The sequence below is a fragment of the Eublepharis macularius genome, chromosome 5 (genome assembly GCF_028583425.1).
Source record: "Eublepharis macularius isolate TG4126 chromosome 5, MPM_Emac_v1.0, whole genome shotgun sequence".
NCBI lineage: Eukaryota > Metazoa > Chordata > Lepidosauria > Squamata > Eublepharidae > Eublepharis > Eublepharis macularius.
Window position 1 is genome coordinate 115408631 of NC_072794.1, and position 18741 is coordinate 115427371.

The following is an 18741-nucleotide window of genomic DNA, read 5'->3' on the forward strand; positions in this document are numbered from 1 at the left end:
GACTTCCTTACTCTCTGAGTTTTTTTAAGGGACAACAGGAGCCAAGCCCACTCTGTTATTCCCACGGTCAAAGACTGAGTAGAATTGGCCAATGAATACATCCCCCAGAATCCAGAGTGGTCCAGCTGGAGGTTGGATGTCTAGGCCCTGGAAGCCGCTGGTGCACAGTGTCATCCCATCGCTATTTTCCTAATAGGAAGAGAAATTATAGATATGACAACAAATAATATTAACTTGCTTGAGAGCAAGCCAGGACCAATCTTGTATGCTAAGAGCTAATGCAGGACCAATTTGAATACACTCTTAAGGTACACAGAAATTTTAGGGAAAGGAAAAATCTGAAATCTTAAACTCTAATGGTATTGCTTGACTCCACTCTGAATTGACGGCAATGTTTATGCCACTTCCACATGATTATCACACTCTTCCATTCCACAATGTATGTATGCATGTGCTGTCAAATCACAACCAACTTATGGTGACCCCATCAAGGGTTTTTTAAGGCAAGTAAGGAGTAGAGATGGTTTGCCATTGCCTTCCTTGACGGTCTCTCATCCAAGCACTGACTATGGCTGACCCTGCTTAGTTTCCAAGATCTGGTGAGATCAAGCTATACCATGCCACCTTCCTACATCCATTCCAAAATAATTAATCCAAAATATCTACTCTCCTGATTCTTTATTCACATATATTAATAGCCAAGTGGTTCTGATCTGCGGATACTTAAATCCAGACTTTGGAGCCATTAATGGAAAAGACAGATCTTCCTACACACCTTAATAAATATCCCAGCTTTGCAGAAAAATCTAAAGAAAATACATTGGGGGAGTTAAAATGATAAAAGGATTGCCTATAGCTTTAACTAGATGCCCACAGTGGCTGTTGCTAAGCAGCCATAACAGTTTAAACAGCATTCCACACTTGGTTCCTGTCAGTTAAAGGCAAAGGGAGGGGGCTCTTTTAGTCTTTGAGGGAAGATTCAAAGGGGTCAGGAGGACCACAAGCAACCACCGGTGACTTGCTACCATGTGGCTTACATGACTCATCCAGGCTTGGCTGCTTGCTGCTGTTCAATAGCAGCCCCACCCCACCCCAAGTCAGAGTAGTTTAGTGGGTTAGAGTTTCAGAACAGGATCTGGGAGACCCAGGTTTGAATCACCACTCTACTGTGGAAGTCCATTGGGTGAATTTGATCCAGGCACACAGTCTCAGCCTAGCCTGCCTCTCAAGGTTGTTCTGAGGATAATCTGGAGGCAAAGAGAATGATGTAAGCTGCTTTGAGTCCCCATTGTGGAGAAAGGCAGTAAATAAATGAAGTAAATAAATAATAAATATAGATGAAGATGGGCACAGATAAAAGGTAATCTGTTTAGTGGGTTTGAAGAAGAGAATGAATTAGGGAAATGTGAGCATTTCAGAAAGGAAAAAGGAAGCGAATACAGTGGAAAATGAATATGGAGCATAAGTCCACTTCCCAACTGGGCCTGGTTCAGCTGGGAACATGCAACTGGGCCACAGGGGAGAGGCTGCTGTGTGTGGGGGGGGGGGGACCTAAAGACATAGGGAGCAGATAGGGTTGCCAGGTCCCCTTACCCTCTGGAGTGCTCCTGCGGGCCACTGTGGAGCCTGGGAGCGCTGCTGGGGCGGCACAATGGGCCCTGGAGAACTCCTGTGCTCTGCAGCAGGCTGGATTGGGCCCATTTTGGGCTGAAATTGGACTACTGTAGCATGCAGGAGTGTGCCACACTGCCAGGAAATGTGGCCCAGAAGGCACGTTTCCCCACCTTTTCCTACACCAGCCAGGTAAGCAGGGTGGGGGAGTGGAGGGTGGGAGCAGGGGATCCTCCATCCCCAGTGGAGGAGGGCAACCCTAGGGGCAGACAAGGTGGTTGGAGAGAAGGAAGCAGAAAAAAAGGAGAGGCTATGTGGGTGACCAGGAAAAGAAAAGAGAACGTGTTGGGGAACGGGAAAATGAGATACTCTCCACAAATTCTTGCAGATCCCCCTTATTTCCCATCAGTTTGTGAAGTGAGGTGCCTATATGTGGACATTCCAAGATCCTAGCACAGGGCCGAAAGACAAGATAAGGGAGGAACCTTTTTCAGATATTCAAAGAAAACAGAATGTGTGTGGGAGGCGAAAGGAATCTCAGTGGTAAACTGTACCCTGATCTATGTCTACACATAGTTAGAGTTAACAACCTGGAGAAGAAATGTCCTGCCCCTTTAATAGAGGCCTAATGGGATGTTATTTACCAGGTGATATTAGTTATCTCAATGCCATGAAAAGCTTCATATGCCAGGTTTCAAACCTTAAGCCTCTATTAAAGGGATAGGATATTTTTCTTCAGACCTATTGGCTTCTGTGACAGATTACATGCTTTTAAAAGCCTGGAAGTGCTGCAGACATAGCTGCAGGCCTGTTAAGGGTTAAAGTCTCACAGAAACAGAGAGCTTTGAGTGACAGGCTACTGCAAGGTATCTGATTGGGTAGCATGGGTGGGAGAGAGGAGGGTTTTTTTCAGTTCTAGCAGAGATGAATTGAGTGTGAGGTGGGAGATGGAGTACTAAGGAAAAGCAGTTTTAACTCTTGCAGGAAAACTGGGGAAAGTTGGAAGGAGGTTTGGGAAGTAGGTGCAGACTTGCAAACAGACCAAAGAAAGGGGATAGGTCTTCTGAGGAGAGGAGATTTTCCCTACCCAGTCAAACAGGGAGGTAATTTTGGGAAGCAAAGAGATCCCTGATCATGTGTGGTTGGAAACTGTCTTTGGAGACCTTCAGATTCAGTTATTCAATGAAGAAAATCACTGGTGTGTAAAGAAAAAGGGATTGGGGTACTAGAAATTGGGTACCAGCATTCCTAACTCCAAAAGAGAAAGAGAATACTAAAAGAAAGTATACCAGAGTGTTTGGGGGAAAACAAGGGAACAAAAGTCTCAAAATAGAAGCCTGTAAGTATCTGTGAAGAGTAGAGGTGGGCACGGTCCAGAAAACAGACCTAATTTTGACACAGTCCCATTTGTGGTTGTGAACACGTGGTTTGTGGGACTCACATTTTCACAAATTTTGGTCCATTTGGGTTGGTCCATGGTCTGCGAGTCCAGACATTTTAGCATGATCTATCAATTCCTTAAGCAGTGGAAGGGACCTCTGCAGACCTTTTGTAGACCTTAAAAACTTGATAGGCAGCTTTGCCTGCCAAGCAGAGAGCTCCCATTCTGCAACGGAGGGGTGTACGTTCTGCAGCCAATCTTAGCCCTCAAAACCTTGATAGGCAGCTCTGCCTGCCAAGCAGAGTGCTCTCATTCTACAACGGAGGGGTGTACGTTCTGCAGCCAATCTTAGCCCTCAAAACCTTGATAGGCAGCTCTGCCTGCCAAGCAGAGAGCTCCCATTCTACAACAGAGGGGTGTACATTCTGCAGCCAATCTTAGCCCTCAAAACCTTGATAGGCAGCTCTGCCTGCCAAGCAGAGTGCTCCCATTTTACAACGGAGGGGTGAATGTTCTGCAGCCAATCTTAGCCCTCAAAACCTTGATAGGCAGTTCTGCCTGCCAAGCAGAGAGCTCCCATTCTACAATGGAGGAGTGTACGTTCTGCAGCCAATCTTAGCCCTCAAAACCTTGATAGGCAGCTCTCCCTGCCAACCAGAAAGCTCCCGTTCTTCTCTATGTGAGCAAGGAGCAAGAATTAATTCCTTAGGCAAGGGCTGGGAAAGTGTCTGTGTGGTGAGTGAGGGGGCTCTTCCCCCACCCTTTTCTGTTTGATTTTGCCTCATTGCAACTTTTTGGTGCTGCTAGCCAATGCAAGTCAACTGGCATTTGTGACTCCTAGTATCTACTGGAAGTTTCCTGGGGGTGGCTGCTTTGGGAGTCTGTAACTCGGACGTCTGAAATGCAATTTTGACCAAACTTGTAGGGTGGCTGGAGGAAAGGCTGATGACAATTCTCAGTGAGTTTGGGCTCTCTGGGTTTGAAGGAGGCAGAGCCAGGGCTGCCGGATGTGATGGACCACAGACCGACAAACCAGTCCATGAACCAGGCTGGTCTGTGAAAAGTTTGTAGTCTGTGGTCCATGAAAATCAATGGCCACGAGACGGTGGTCTGTGGGGTTTTCCTGATCCATGCCTACCTCTAGTGAAGAGCATAAGAATTAAAGGCTGTACATGTTCTGATTTTACCTCAGAGATATATATGTTGAATTACCTCAGAAATTTTCAGTCCCCGCTTTCACATGAACTTTCCCTTCTAGAATAAATAAACTAGGTAGCTATTTTTTTTAATCTTAAAAATGCATCTAGTGCCATTTCTGCTGTTTAAGGATATACTCTCCAATTCCAAACCTGATCACAACCTCTTGTGCTGTCTCCGTTGCTGTCAATTGGCAAACACACTTCCTTTGCAGTTCTGACACAGCCCCTTACTGAGCCCCTCACTGTGGACTTATAGGAGGGCAGGAATTTTTATTTTAGAAGGTGGTTTCTTCTGAGGAACAAGTAAATACTGGGCTATTGCCACCACAGTTTTTATGGTTTTAATTTTAATAATATGTCTTTAGTAGAATTGTTGTTAATTGCCTTGGCCTCTGATGAAGAAAGATGTGTTAGAAATATTTCATATAAATAAATGCATGTAAGGGTTTTCTCCTACCCTGGCATATTAACATCAGAAAGTCAGATCAATTCCTGAACCTACTTTAAGGAGCTGACAAAAACTATGTTGATACTATTTCCTCTGAGTGTAGTAGAGAAAGTTTATTAACATCCAGAAACAATGGGCTTTATTTTCTTGAGATAAACAACTGTCATGTTTTTAGGATTCCAGGAATGTCATCTTTTGAGGGCCCAACTGATTTACGACACATTTATTGTTGCGCCTTATAAATCCTCACACAAAGTTGTCACGAGGCAGGATAGATAGCTTGGAGCTGTAGGTTACTAGACCTGAATTCGTTTCTCTTTTCCAATTTTGCATTTTTGCCATCTATGATCTCTTAATGTATTTTCCTTGAATAAGTGAAAATACACTTATGTGTGTTTGATCTATAGTAATTTAAGGCTTTCAGTGAAACTTGAAAGCCTTAAATAACTATAGATCAATCACACTCACAATGGCAACAGTTAACTCACAATATAGCAATCAGCGTTCAGTGCCAGATTGATCAGAACTAAGAATGATTGCAGTGTCTGATTCAATCAGATTTCACAATTGAATCAGGTCCCCCCTCTTCCTTGGACTGCTCATCAGATTGAATTCAGTTCCAAGGCACTTGTAATGAGCAGCCTGGCCAGGTTTGGGATCAAGACTCAGTCTTGGCACTTAGTGATGGTCCTATAAGTACCAGAATGCTTCTGAGAGCTTGTCAGTGTACTTCTGGGTGCTGAGACTCAACAGAAAACAATCTCTAAGTGCCTGAATCACTAAGGTCAACTAAGTTTAAGAACGACGTGTCTGAGCCAGAAATGAGCCCATAGAGATGGTCTGTAACTGCCAGGTATGCATCTGAGATCCCAGAACTGGCATTACTAACTCCCCAAGAAGGTGAGAGTAGACTTGCACCTTTATATACTATAAAGGTTCAACTACCTCAGACATGGGGAGTTGTGTATATTGAGCTCTCACCTTGAGTTTTTGGGTTTTTTAAAGAAGTCATGTGGGGAGGAGGGACTCAGTTTTAGGACTATAAAGAGGGAGAATTTAAGACTTCCTCCCTTTGTTCATGGAACTTTCAGCTTGTTGTATAGATGAGCCCTAATTAGAACAGTCCTTGAGATATGTAAACTTTTTAAGGAGTGGCCAGGACTGATCCCTCTCTCAAGACCCAGCCGGTGACTCTCCTCTGGCTAAATGTTACTTGCCCAGAGGTTCAAGGACTGAGGAACAAACTACATATACCACATGCAGGAAGTCATCTGTGAGTTCTCTGTGAGAACTCAATTTGGAAATGCTGCATGGGCTTGATTTGGATTGGGACCATAGTGTAGGGAGAGGAGGATTACGTGCCTTCCTTCCTGTATCATTTTTCCAACCCAAAATTACCCTGGGGGGTGCACTTGCACTGCAGTTCTTGATGGAATGAGTAACAGCCTTGGGGCATTTCAGATAATGAAAATGGCATAGAAGGAGGAAGGAGCCCTCCATCTTCATCTCCGTGGTTGTGATCTGAGCTGGGCCCCTTTGGCATTTCCTGAGTTCACACAGGGAACTTGCAGCTGCCATATGGCTGCAAGCCCTCAGGATGATCAGGATTTTTTTGTGATGGTACTCTTGGTTACTAACTACCGGCACCTCTTTTTGGAGCTCTCCCAAATTCTGAGGGGAGAATTGATGGATATTGGTGCACCCTTATGTATGAGTGTTAGGGAATTTGGGGGAGCCCCCTGTATACCCATTAAAATCCATTGATCTAGATTACTTAATGCTTGTGAATGAATTCTTTCTGCACTCTTTTGTTTAACTTTCTTGTTCCTACAAAGGATTTGAAAAAGCACAGCAAGAACTGCAAGTAATTTTCATTACAAACCAAAGATTAATTGTTTATGTCCACAATTTTTAGTCTCAGCCTTGGGCATATTCCTTCCTATGTTATGTTATAAAACCACTCTGCCATGCAGAGTGTTTTTAGTACAGAGACCTTTCTAAATGCTAGTCATGACCTCTCAATCTATCACATTGAGGAAATCATGTAACTTTGATTATTTGAAGACCTAACTGTTCATTTATAGAACTATATGAGATCCTCTGTACTGTAAACAATGTTGTCTTGTATTGCTGGAAAGGTATAAATGCAGATGCTGACAACTTATTGTTACGTGCCCTACTGTAATACATGATTATCCTCCCAACAACAAGCCTATGAGGTAAGTTAGTCTGAGAGTGGGACTGGCCCAAGGTCACCCAGTTAACTTCCCTGGCAAAGTGGGGATTCAAACCTGAATCTCCAACATCCTAGCTCAGCACTCTGACCACTACACAATACTACAAAATGAGATTGCAGAAAAACCTCCCTGCCCTTTCCCCATTAATTAACCATTTGTACTGCAGAGAATAATAAACATTATATATTATTATTATATATTATAATAAATAAGTAATCCCCATTAAGTTATATGGACTATGCATCACTAGAAATTCTGTTTTGAATATTTCGCCACACTACCTTTATTCAGAGTTTTCTGGTTCAAAGCTGTTAACAGTAACTGTATTTCTTCATGATTCATAAAACAGAAGTGGTCTGGTCTCATGTCAATGTCATGCTAAAATAAGATCACCACACATAGCCCACATGCTCCCAAGAATAACCAAGTGTCTTGTGACACCTTAAAAGCTAGTGAATTTATTTGTTATTTCTGCATCTGACAAAGTAGGCTCTCGCTCACAAAAACCTTTTCTATAATAAATGTGTTAGCCTTTAAGATGTCACAAGATTCTTTGCTATTTTTGTGGCAGCTGATTGACGGAACTCTCTCTCTAGATTTTCCTAAGAACTGTGTGTTTTTCACAATCCAGCACGAAAGGAATTGAGATGCTGTACATCCCATAGGCTTACAATTTTCTGTCCATAGTGGGCAAAAGCCCACCCCCACCCTCCATTGCCTATGCTTGATCAACTGAGCAATGGGAGAAAAATGAAGGGAAGATGACATTATGAATGCTGTGACATCATTTCTGGATGATCACCCAGAAGTGACTTTACAGCATCCACTGTACTCTTAAGAATTTCTCCTAATCTTTATGGTATTTACAATAGAAATTGGGCAAATCCCTAGAGCACTGTGGGGGCTGTGACATCACTTCTGGGTGATCGCCCAAAGGAGATGCTACAGTGTCTTCAATGCTCTCCGTCTCCAACCACCCGCCACCCCCCAAACTCCCATGGTTGGCATACACAGGGCTGGCCGGCCACCCTAACATACCATAAGGGTGTAGGCCTCTGGAGTGAGGGTATAAGGATTCCCATTGATTGTGAAAGTAACATCAGGCATCACATTCAGGTTGCTGCATTCCGTGGCATACTGCAGAACAATACATATATTTGCCATTGTCAAAAGCTTTTCAATTAAAAAAACAAGCAATTAAAAAAACAAGCAATACACTCAGTTTTAAGGGTTGGAAGGTACAAAATTGGAGGGAACATCTGGGGAATAGCACTGACTGAATCCTTTCTTGCTGCCCTGCAGCATATAAAAGGGATATGCACTTAAAGATAGTGCCCTATACACAGGGCTTTTTTTCTGGGAAAAGAGGTGGTGGAACTCAGTGGGTTGCCCTCAGAGAAAATGGTCACATGGTTGGTGGCCCCACCCCCTGATCTCCAGACAGAGGGGAGTTTAGATTGCCCTCCGTGCAGTGCAGAGGGCAATCTAAACTCCCCTCTGTCTGGAGATCAGGGGGCGGGGCCACCAGCCATGTGACCATTTTCAAGAGGTTTCGGAACTCCATTCCACCGCTTTCCCCCTGAAAAAAAGCCCTGCCTATACACATACATCTGGTACCCCACAGAGGAACGGTAGTTTGAGAGGTTGATCTGTAGCAGAAAAATATTAGGGAAAGAGCTAAGCACCCACCTTGCCCTCTCTCCCTTCAGAACGGTCCCCTCCAAAAGATACTTTTCATTTAAAAAAATAGCACTGGAGCTTTCTTACACATGTTTGCAAGTAATGTATAGCTTGCTCCAAAATAGTCACCTAGTCAAAACCCAAGCAATTCTATATTTAACACACTTGGGACTTGAAGTTGCGTATCAAATACTGTATAAAGTAGCAACTGAGCAATGGTAGAAAAATGGTGGGAGATGACATTATGAATGTTGTGACATCATTTCTGGGTGATCCCCAGAAATGATGTCACAGCATTCATAATCCCCAGAAATGACTTTACAGCATCTGCAATACTCTAGGAATAGATATTGGGTAAATTCCTAGAGCACTCTGAGGCCTGTGACATCACTTTATTGAAGAAACAAATAAGAGGTTCAAGACTTAAATACAGTAAAAAGCTAATAATAATAGTGCAGAGAAAATGTACAAAATGTGTCCTTAGATATAGCTTTAAGGACTGATAGGGCTGTTCATAGATCAATATCTGCTATTACCAAGTGGAAAAAGGAATTTCTGCGAACACAGCTTGTTCCATCTGCTCATTTGACATGCCAGGATTGAGTTGCCAATAGGCACCTACCTCTCCATCCAGAGGTACTACCCCAATTAATTTCTGCATCTGTATTATGTCCTCAGAAGGACCTGTAATGAGAGATGTTCCAGTGTCCACGATACCCTGGCATCCTTCTGCACAGAATGCAATGTTCCCATTAACCTGGATACTGAAAAGGAAGAAAATGAAATGTGTCTTGGAGAAAAATGGGAAAGGCAGCGCTTTGACTCAGGTGCCATGTTGGGGCACTATGCTTAAAAGGTGTTTGTCATGGTCTATCATCTACTCAACCATCTATTCAACAGTTTAAAAAGAGTACAAAGTATAGGATCAAGTTTAACTTACTTGGGCTCTTACTGGCAGTTTAATACATTTGCAAACCCATATCAGGCGTCATGGTGAACATGAACACAGAACCTGAGGCCAGCAGCTCTACAGCCTTGCTCTGCACACTCTCACCTGCTTTCAGGGAAGAGCCACTGGACTAATCTCCTTTCCACTGCAGCACCCTCCTGAATATGGTCAGCCAAAGTACACCCTGCCTGGAGGATCCAATGAAAGCAGCTGTGAGTAGCTGGCTGAAGGGCCAAGAAAATCTCACCAGAAGGTATGAAGTCTCAGCAAATGGTCCATGCTGTGGAAGCCTTGCTTATTCTGGTTCCTACCTGTTTGACTTTGTTTTTTCTCTTCCCTGAGCAGCCATGTAGTTTCCTGACTTCTGGCCTGACCATGATTATGTCATGCCTTAATGAACCACTGCCTGTGTCTGATCCCGTGGCTACTTGACTCATGGTTTGAATTTGGACTCTCTCGTCCTGTCTGATCTATCCCTTTGTTCTGCACCTGATACCTAATAACTACTGAAAGCCATTGTAAGTATGTATGCTGGTTTAAAGAGGACTTGGGAAAATGAAAAACACCACACTGTAATATCTTCCTCAAAAGTTGAGATGTCAGAATGAAGGCATCCAAGACAACATCCTGTGTTTGACCCTCTGCTACAACACACTTTTCTCAGGGTAGGGAGGCAGGAAATATACAACTAGGATATTTCTGCTGAAAATTGAGATGTTGTAATGGAACTTGGTATACTTGTCCAGGAAAATAATTTGTTTCAAGTTTTAATTCTAGCTCAGTCTCCCCCGCCCCTTCACACACATGCACATTTTCTAGAGGGCCAGGGGAAAGAATATCAGAATTAAAGCTGGTGGGTACATCTTCTGTGACGTCTCTGCAACTGGAGTTCAAACAACTGCTTGACTTCTGTGGCTAATTTTCAGTGGGGTGAGAGGTAAGACAGATGCAAAGGATATTGCAATGCAATATTTGAAATAGGCCTCTTTAACATTGCACTTTACAAGTTATAATTTGAAAATAAATTGGCACCTGGTAAATTGGTAAATCTGGGTTACCCTCAATTCCATCAGCCGTTCCAATCATGGGAAAGATCTTTCTTGGGGTTGTGGAGGGACTCATACAGAGGAAAGCCCTAGGTTGGGGGCACTGCAGGGAAGGGAGAGGAATAGCTCCTTCCGTGTCTTCCACAAGCACAGTGCTGCTGATGAAAAAGAGAAGGCAGGGCAATCTGACCCCTCCTTCCTCCTTACTATAGTGCCCTGACTCATGTGGCTATTCTTTCATGTAAGTTCAACAGACCTAGGAATTACGTTTATGGGGGGGCAGAAAGTGGTGCCAGAAGCATGAGAGGAATGCCTTCTGTGTATGCATGGCTGGACATAGGCCATTGATTTAGGACACTATCCAGGGAATTATTTCTGGGTGTGCCAAAAGGTTGTGAGCTCCAGAAGACGTTGCTGGTTGCCAAGGGCAGTTGCCATTTTTATATCTGTAAAAGTCAGGATTTTCTGTCAGTGAGCATGCTTGAACTATGTAGCCTACGCATGCACAGTCAGGGTCCAGCTCATTGAACAGAGACTCAGAATTCCATTTTCCGTTACTGCATGAGAGACTATCATGTTGTCCTGTGCTCTGCAGGCTGGCCAGGTCTGGGCTTCTCTGGACAAGGGCCGCAGGCTTGGCTAGCTAGACTTGGGAGGGCAGACTGGAGTGTGGAGTTGCAGGCAGGGAGCTGGTGGCAAAGGCTCACTTGCAGGTTCTGGTAGGCTGGCCTCTGGTGCTGCTGGAACATGGTCAGCAGGTGCCTCTGCAACATCAGACCCTCCGTGATCCTACTGGTCCTCCGGGTTCCCTGGCCTTGGCTCTTCAGGCTCTTCCACTGAGTACTCAGAGTCACTGGGCTGGTCAGAGGGGGTCATGATGACATATGTACATGTCTGTGAGTCCTCTGTACCTCCCTACACAGGCTCGAAGCAGAGGGATGCAGAGTAGCAGAAAACCAGAAGAAAAAAAAGGATGAAGTGGTGCAGAAATAACTTGATGTGGTAGAAACATCTCTGGAAACTGTTTCACATCCACTTCCATAAGCAGTCGGTCCACCCCATGAGGGATCCCACACACAGGATTACTGCCTTACAGCTGCCAGCACCAACCACAGGAGGAAACAGAAAGCTATTCCAATTTGTACTACCCCCAGCCCCCCACCCCCAGCAGAGCAAAGTCGAGTAGGCTCTCTCTAGCACATCCTGTGAGCTTCATCCAGCTACTACTATTTTTGAAATCAGAAGTTAGCAGCCATTAACTTCTATAGTCCCTAGATCTATACCGCTTTTGAAATGCCCCCAACTTTCAAAATGGAACAATTTGCTATGTAGAGTAGGGAGGGGCTCCAGAAATCCACTGGATACATAAACCTAAGTGCACAGGTTGATTTTTTTTTAAAGTCTGGCCTTCTTCAATGACATTGAAACTTATAGATTTTCTTTACTGTATTCCCTCAACAAACCTTCCCCACATTATCTCCACAGTTGACCCAAAGGATTCCCAAAACAAGACACTTACTTATCCAACTGGATCTGCCAATAGCCCTGTTTAGTGACTGGAACCCAGTTGAGGTTCCCAGTGAAATGGGAAGGATCAAAGCCACCCCAAATCAGTTCCCCTCCTACAGAGGATTCTGGGTTTCTGTGGAAAAAAGAATTGGCATTTCAGTTGAGATTTCATTTAGCAAGGACATTCTCCTCAGTATTATTTCATTTTACATTTTCTGTGTTTTTATGTGGGAAGAACATCATGAAGTCCCCACATCCTCTAAAAGAATGTGTTTTTAAAATAGCCAGTATGGGATTGTCTTTTAGTCTTCACTTTCAAGCATTTTAGTTAAAGCAGGGCCTAGGTTTGAAGGAAACATTGGTAGCTGGTTCCAGAATTTCACTTATGTCACCTGTTCATGTAGACGGAGAATATTGGTAGATCCACCAGGTTTTGGGCCATCATGTTATCAAAAACCGGAGTGACTCCATCCACTGCCAGGGATGGGTAGGCCAGACCAAGAATCCCATCAAATTCAGAATCCAGAAAGGTGCTGCCCGGCTCATTGACACTTTCTGCAAATTGTTGATTGGCTACAGTAATTCCTTCAACCTGAAGGGCAGAAACTCATTAATTCTGATCCTATAGTCATGAAAACAAACTAATAAACAACCCTCCCCCCAAGAATAATGCCTCTCCAGGGGAAAAGTAAAGAGAGAGCAAAAAGCAAAGCATCTGGGGGGCTGAGAAAGGTCATAATGGGAAAATATGAAGAAAGACTGCAATTGCAGAGATTTGAGCATGGATTTGTGCCAGTCAGGGCAAACAATACTGAAGTAGATGGACCAATGATCTGTTCAATGTAAGGCAGCATTATATGTTCACACATATGTATATGCACGTGTTTAAGGTATAATGTTCAAATAAAGGTTAAATCTGTTGCTCTTTCCTTTGTTACAAGCATTAAAGGAATGGATATTGGACAGTGTGCACAATAACAAACAAAGCGTGTTCCTTCATTCAATGAACACCTCAAGGTGCATTCAGAAAATGAATGTACAGTTATTCAAGCAGAATGGCCATAATATTAATGTGTAGTCTTGTTAATAGGCTATGGAAATGATATATAAGACAACATATAAGACCACGGTGAACTGCAGAATATACTCCTAGGCTGGGCCCTCTTAAGTCATTGAAGCTAGAGAATATTCTGCATTTGGTATACTCATACATAGATACACTGTTGTCCCTCCTCAAAGAAAGAAAAGGTAAGTGTTGGTTAGATCCTGTTTTTAACAAGGCTCAAAAAGAAGGTATTGAGAGGGGAGTGTAAATGAAACAATGAGATCTTCCACTCACAGTCACTTGATCTGATCCAATTATTCCTGTCAGGCTCCCAGTGCCATATTGAATGGAAAAAGGAGTCCCCACCTCACTGTAGGTGCTGGAGGCCGATGGATGAAATCTGGAATGTTCAACTGTAGTTAAAAATAAAGTTTCCTCAGTCAGAACTGTATATGTGAAACTTACCCCAAGTGTTCAAAAGACTGCAGCCTCAGAGTATATTCTGATTAGGCCTCATATACACAGTCCACCAAGATCTCATTTAGACAATAACTTTTGGCATAGAAAATCACCCTGAATTCTGTCTCCTCACCTCAATTTTACATGCTGAATCTGTCTTCTGAAAGGATGATACTTATGATTGCATATTTTATTATTGTAAATATGCCCAGATGTGGAGAGACCAATATCATAGAGATGAACATAAGAATTCTGTAGTTAACAATCTCTCCTGGCCAGTGCAGATATTTTTTTACAGTTAAGTAACGTCCCATAATTATATTCCCTTTTGTCAATGCTGCTGGCTGTTGCCAACTGCAAACCAGTTCTAATAACAACAGACTAACAGAGCTGAGACACATGCGTTTTCTGTGGTAGCCCCCACCCTGTGGAATGGCCTGCCTGAGAAGGTCAGGAAAACTCCCACTCTCCTGTCCTTCCACACACTGTGCGAAACCAAATTATTCAGGAGGGCTTTTTTCACTCAGGTAATAGAAATGGGCAATAATAAATGGCTCAGAGAGATGCCTTGTTAAAGGTAAAGGAACTGTAGGCCATTCTACTGGGTCCTGTCGGTTGATGTAAATATATTTCTACAGGGTAGTTTCTGTGTTGTTAAAGATGTCATGTTTAATTACTTCAAGTTCAAGTTAGCCTTTATTGGCATATATCAACAATTCAAGTTATCCACTTACAAAAGAAGAAATACAAAGTTAAAAGGATACTACATTACAAATACATAATACAATGATAGCTTATTTCTGTGATATCCTTTGATGCAACTTCAAAGCGGAATGGAGAAACTTAGCCACCTTCTCAGTGACATCAGGAAAAGAATAATTCAACACAGTCTATAGACTTTGAGCAAGTCAGAGCAATCCATCATACTAGCTAGAACAGATTTTAAATATGTTTGGCGTATACCAGCGTACAAATGACAATGCAAAAGAACATGTGAAATTGACTCAACACATTTTTGTTCACATAAACAGCATCTAGCTGAATAGGCTATCCTGTTAAATCTGCCATATAGAATGGCCGAAGGCATAGCATTGCACCTGGCCAAAGAAAATGCTCTATGAAGTTGTGGCACCTGTAGGAAAGATAAATATGGAGCCATCCTCCCTACAGTGAGAGGAATTTCAAAGCTCAGGGGAGAGCAGGCTTTAGTAGCCAGGCTGTATAACTTCTGGCACTCAATATCTAGCATCCTACTCTTAATTTGTTGAAATGCGGCATTTGATGTTAACATAGACAGTGAGTCCACAGATATACCCATGCCTTTAATTTTTCCACAATATATGCTGACCAATTTGACACATTGGACTCTGAAAGCATTTGATATATAAAACTCCCAGGGTCACAATTATAATGTAACCGCAGCCAGTACTTCATGTTTGATTACTTATTCATCTCTGTGTTTGGATTTATGCTTATTTTCAAATTTCTCCAACCTATACCCTATTGTATTTGTTCACTGAATGTCCTAGCTATTGTTTATACTAGCTTGCACTGTGTAATCTGCCTTGGGTCTCAGTGAGAAAGACGGACTAGAAACAAACGAACAAACAAACTTACAAGGCAACCTAAAACACTGGTTAAAAGGTATCTACTCAAGTTTTATAGCTTGGGAAGAGTGCAGTGTTTGGCCCAAACACAGAGCCCTGTAAGTAGTTATATACAACAGCAGAGTCATGTGATGAGCCATCTGTATCCAATGGCTCACTGTGAAATCAAGCCACTGTAATTAATAACAATGTGGGATGCGAGAGGCAAATTGCCCAGTATGAATGGTTAACAAACAAGAACATCTCTCACTCAGCTTCCAAATGGATCAACTTAAAGTAGACTCATGGCCAGTTTAAATGGAATCCAGCTCCTACATAATAATAAAAAAAGCATTTTGTATCCAGGGAACCAAATCACTGCCTCAGCCATAAAACTGTCCAGGTCGTTGAAGCTCTGCATGCCACTTATTTTTGTACAGTTTATCAATGCATGCACATTTTATATGCAGAAACAAAACATCCATGAGCAGCCAGCCCCCCAACCTGTTCATACCACAAGCTTTGCTGACACAGTAAACAGATGGGACCCAGAGGTTGGAGGAACCCGTGTCAAAGAGCACAGTGAAATTCTGAGGAGGTGTCCCAATGGAGATCTGTCCAAAATATTCCACCTAACAGAAAACAAAAAACAAGGAAGTCTCAGAAAGCAGAGCTCCATAAAGCTTCACAAAGCAGGAAGTCCTCCTAAGGTGAAGGAAAATGTCAGATGGCTTGCATTATACACCTATGCTAAGAGCCTTAGAGGTTAAAATGGTGACCCTTAGCATTGCCCTTGGGCTAGAACTGATCCAGCAAGAGTAATTATTATTCCTAACACTTAAGTTTCAGTGAGGGAAAAATGTTCCCCCAGAGAGTGCTTCTATTGATATTATAATTATCTAAAGGAAGGTGGTGGAGGTAGTTCAGGTCACACCTATTGGCCAAAGTCTGAAAAATAATGATGAAACTGCTCCTTCCACAAACACACACCCATACACACTTCTGATCCATGCCCATACTACTGTGTGAATGTTCTGTATTTTCATATTCTGCTCTGGCAGTGAATAGCTGTGGTGCAGGACAGCTCTTTAAAACATTTTGAAAAGGAGAAAGAACACTTCCTCCCCTAAACTCTGTCATTTGCGGGCTGTGTGGTAATTAATGCCAGACTGTTTACCTGCAGTGCACTCACTTTTAACACCCAGGATAGTCTCCTAATAGTATATATAGAGACACTAGCACTAACAGGTTCAAAAGGACTATCCTTCACTGTTCAGATAGGTTGCTCCTCCTGCTCACATTATACAGTAGGTCAACTCAGACATCTTAGTGCAAAAATCCCCAACCCCCTACTGACTGCCACTGTCCAGCGAGAAACAACTGGCCATGGGCATCCCTCTGATTAAGCCTTCCCCCCCCCCACAGCATTCAATGGTTAAGGTGCAGTCACAGAGCCAGTAAGAAATGGCAGGGTGCTGTTTTGACTCCCCTGTGGTCTTTGATAAGCCTGCCAACAAACTGATACATCCCCTGGCATTTACTGACTTGAAATGAAAACATAGCTAAGTATTCCCAGTTGAAAAAATGTCCCCTAATTTAAGATTAATTTACACCCCACGAACTTTGAGGTTCAATTTGCATACCAGTCTTGATTTTACCTGAGATAAATATACCTAATTTCTCCCACACACCCACTTATAGTAGGGTTTCCCTGGGCCTATTCTCTCCCCCCACCCAAGGAATTACAATCTGTAGCAAGACAGTCTCCCAGCCACCCTAAAATCCATTATATGGACATAATAATGAGGCTGGATCAGGGCTAGTCTGAGCACAGCACTAAATATACAATTTTTTAAATTCAATGAGAATGATCCATCTTAAATTCAGTGAGAATGATCCATTTTCACTTGCCCTGTCTCCTTCTCCTAGACAGACAAAGACATCCATACTGAAAACCAGCATTGTATTCCTAAGTGACAAATAATTTTGAAAAGGTTAATAAACCAGCCATTTATCAAGCAGGTAGATAATATCTGGCACGTTACCACATTATTCCTGAATTTATATCGGCTCCATTGAATGTGGTGATGATTAAGAGTTTATCTTCAGCACATTCAAGAATTTTCATGCAAAATTAATGCAGGTTTTTCTCCCTTTGTTGCTGTCACATTTCTGCTCCCCATAGTTACATATGCACTGCTCATAACTTACATCAAAATAGTTGAGGAGTGGCTCATTGACTTCCTGGACTGCTGAGCATTCTTGGGTGTACTTGATCATATCTACTTTGTGGGCCTTCCAGAATTCAGACAGTTGCCCGCGTTCTCTCAAAGTTGTTCGCAAAGATTTGTGTCTCTTTAGGGGAACTCTGCAGGGAGAGGAAAATAAATCACATGATAAATGCAGTTTCTTAATCAAATTTTAAAAACACCCTGTTTTATAAGGCAGTTCTAAGGTTACCAGCACTTTATATTTGTATGAATTGTTCAAACTTTGGGAGTTCCATCCACAGCATACAATAAAATCAAATAATCCAATATGTCTAAGTGGTAGATTTCTTTTGTGAGTCATCAATTAGCTGACATTTCTTGTTGCCTGCTATGTGGTTCCTAAGTACAGTGCTGCTTGTGAACCTGGACTATGTGTATGAATATCAATGAAGTTCCCTTCTTGGTGCACTTGTTCTGAAATTGGGCCTGTGCACTGTACCACTTTTGTAGGAAATCAAATGATAACTACAGCAGTCTATGGTGCAGAGGGACTTTCCTCAGATCTGGACTTTGAGGCTAGGTAACTAACTTCAATAGCCTGGAAGAAGCAAACAATAGGCCAAGGAAACTTGCTTACCTTTGTATTCCACTGGCCACACACAGTAAAAACATCAGAAGGATCAACTGCTTCATTCTGGTGGCGCAGGTCTTACGCATTCTGTAACTTGTTGCAACTGAACAAAAGCCCTGCACTTATATCCACAAATCCAGCCCAACCCTTGAGATAAAGCTGAAGGGGGGGGAAATCTACACTGCAAAAGTCACACCACTTAGAGTCAATACAGCACCTTTGGAATAGAAATTAATCACTGCACATGTGGTACCTTCCAGTGACCAAAGATTAGGCTATTTTTCCCCAGCACTGGATCAGAAAAGTGTAGGAATTGGTTACAGGGGTGTGTGTAGACATATGTGCCTATACTTTGAGTTGTATGTGATATTGTGTATGGAATAGGCCTTGCTTGTGGGTCCTCAGCTCATAGGGAGTTTCTGGAATCAAGTATGTATGTACCACCCTTAGTGTTCTTGTATGTGTGTGTGTTGCTTTTGCTAAAAAATTCCTCTGGAACATGAGCCTGAGGAGCTACATTTAGGCCAGCCTGGTTCTGATGGCTGGGTTCATATGCTCCTCCTCCCCTTTTTGCTTGTGTATGGAGAGCTGAGGTTGAAGATTGTTTGGTGATGCTCAGGTTTGGTGTTGTAACAAATTGAAGTTTGTCTCCAAGACAAGATTCTAAATGATTACTGTGTGTGAGCCCAAATATTCCCTGACTTGGTCTCATCTTGAATAAACTAAAGTTAGTTTCCAGTATCTGAATAC

General features: G+C 42.7%; 1 protein-coding gene across 1 annotated transcript; it reads right to left on the minus strand.

Annotated features, from left to right (window-relative positions):
* Positions 1-24: 24 nt before the first annotated feature.
* On the minus strand, positions 25-18053 carry CTSE (cathepsin E). The gene is made up of 9 exons (XM_054980817.1): positions 17998-18053; positions 17362-17518; positions 15665-15782; positions 13400-13518; positions 12453-12652; positions 12071-12193; positions 9179-9320; positions 7915-8013; positions 25-189 (listed from the first exon to the last, which is right to left on the minus strand). The coding sequence occupies exons 1-9, from the start codon at positions 18051-18053 to the stop codon at positions 25-27; spliced, it is 1179 nt and encodes a 392-aa protein (XP_054836792.1).
* Positions 18054-18741: the final 688 nt, after the last annotated feature.

Coding starts and splice junctions, on each gene's coding strand:
- CTSE (XM_054980817.1), bottom strand. CDS start 18,053: ATGAAGCAGTTGATCCTTCTGATGTTTTTACTGTGTGTGGCCAGTGGA. Junction 17,519..17,997: donor GTGGCCAGTGGAATACAAAG/GTAAGCAAGTTT, acceptor CTCTCCCTGCAG/AGTTCCCCTAAAGAGACACA. Junction 12,194..12,452: donor TTCTCCGTCTACATGAACAG/GTGACATAAGTG, acceptor TTTTTTCCACAG/AAACCCAGAATCCTCTGTAG.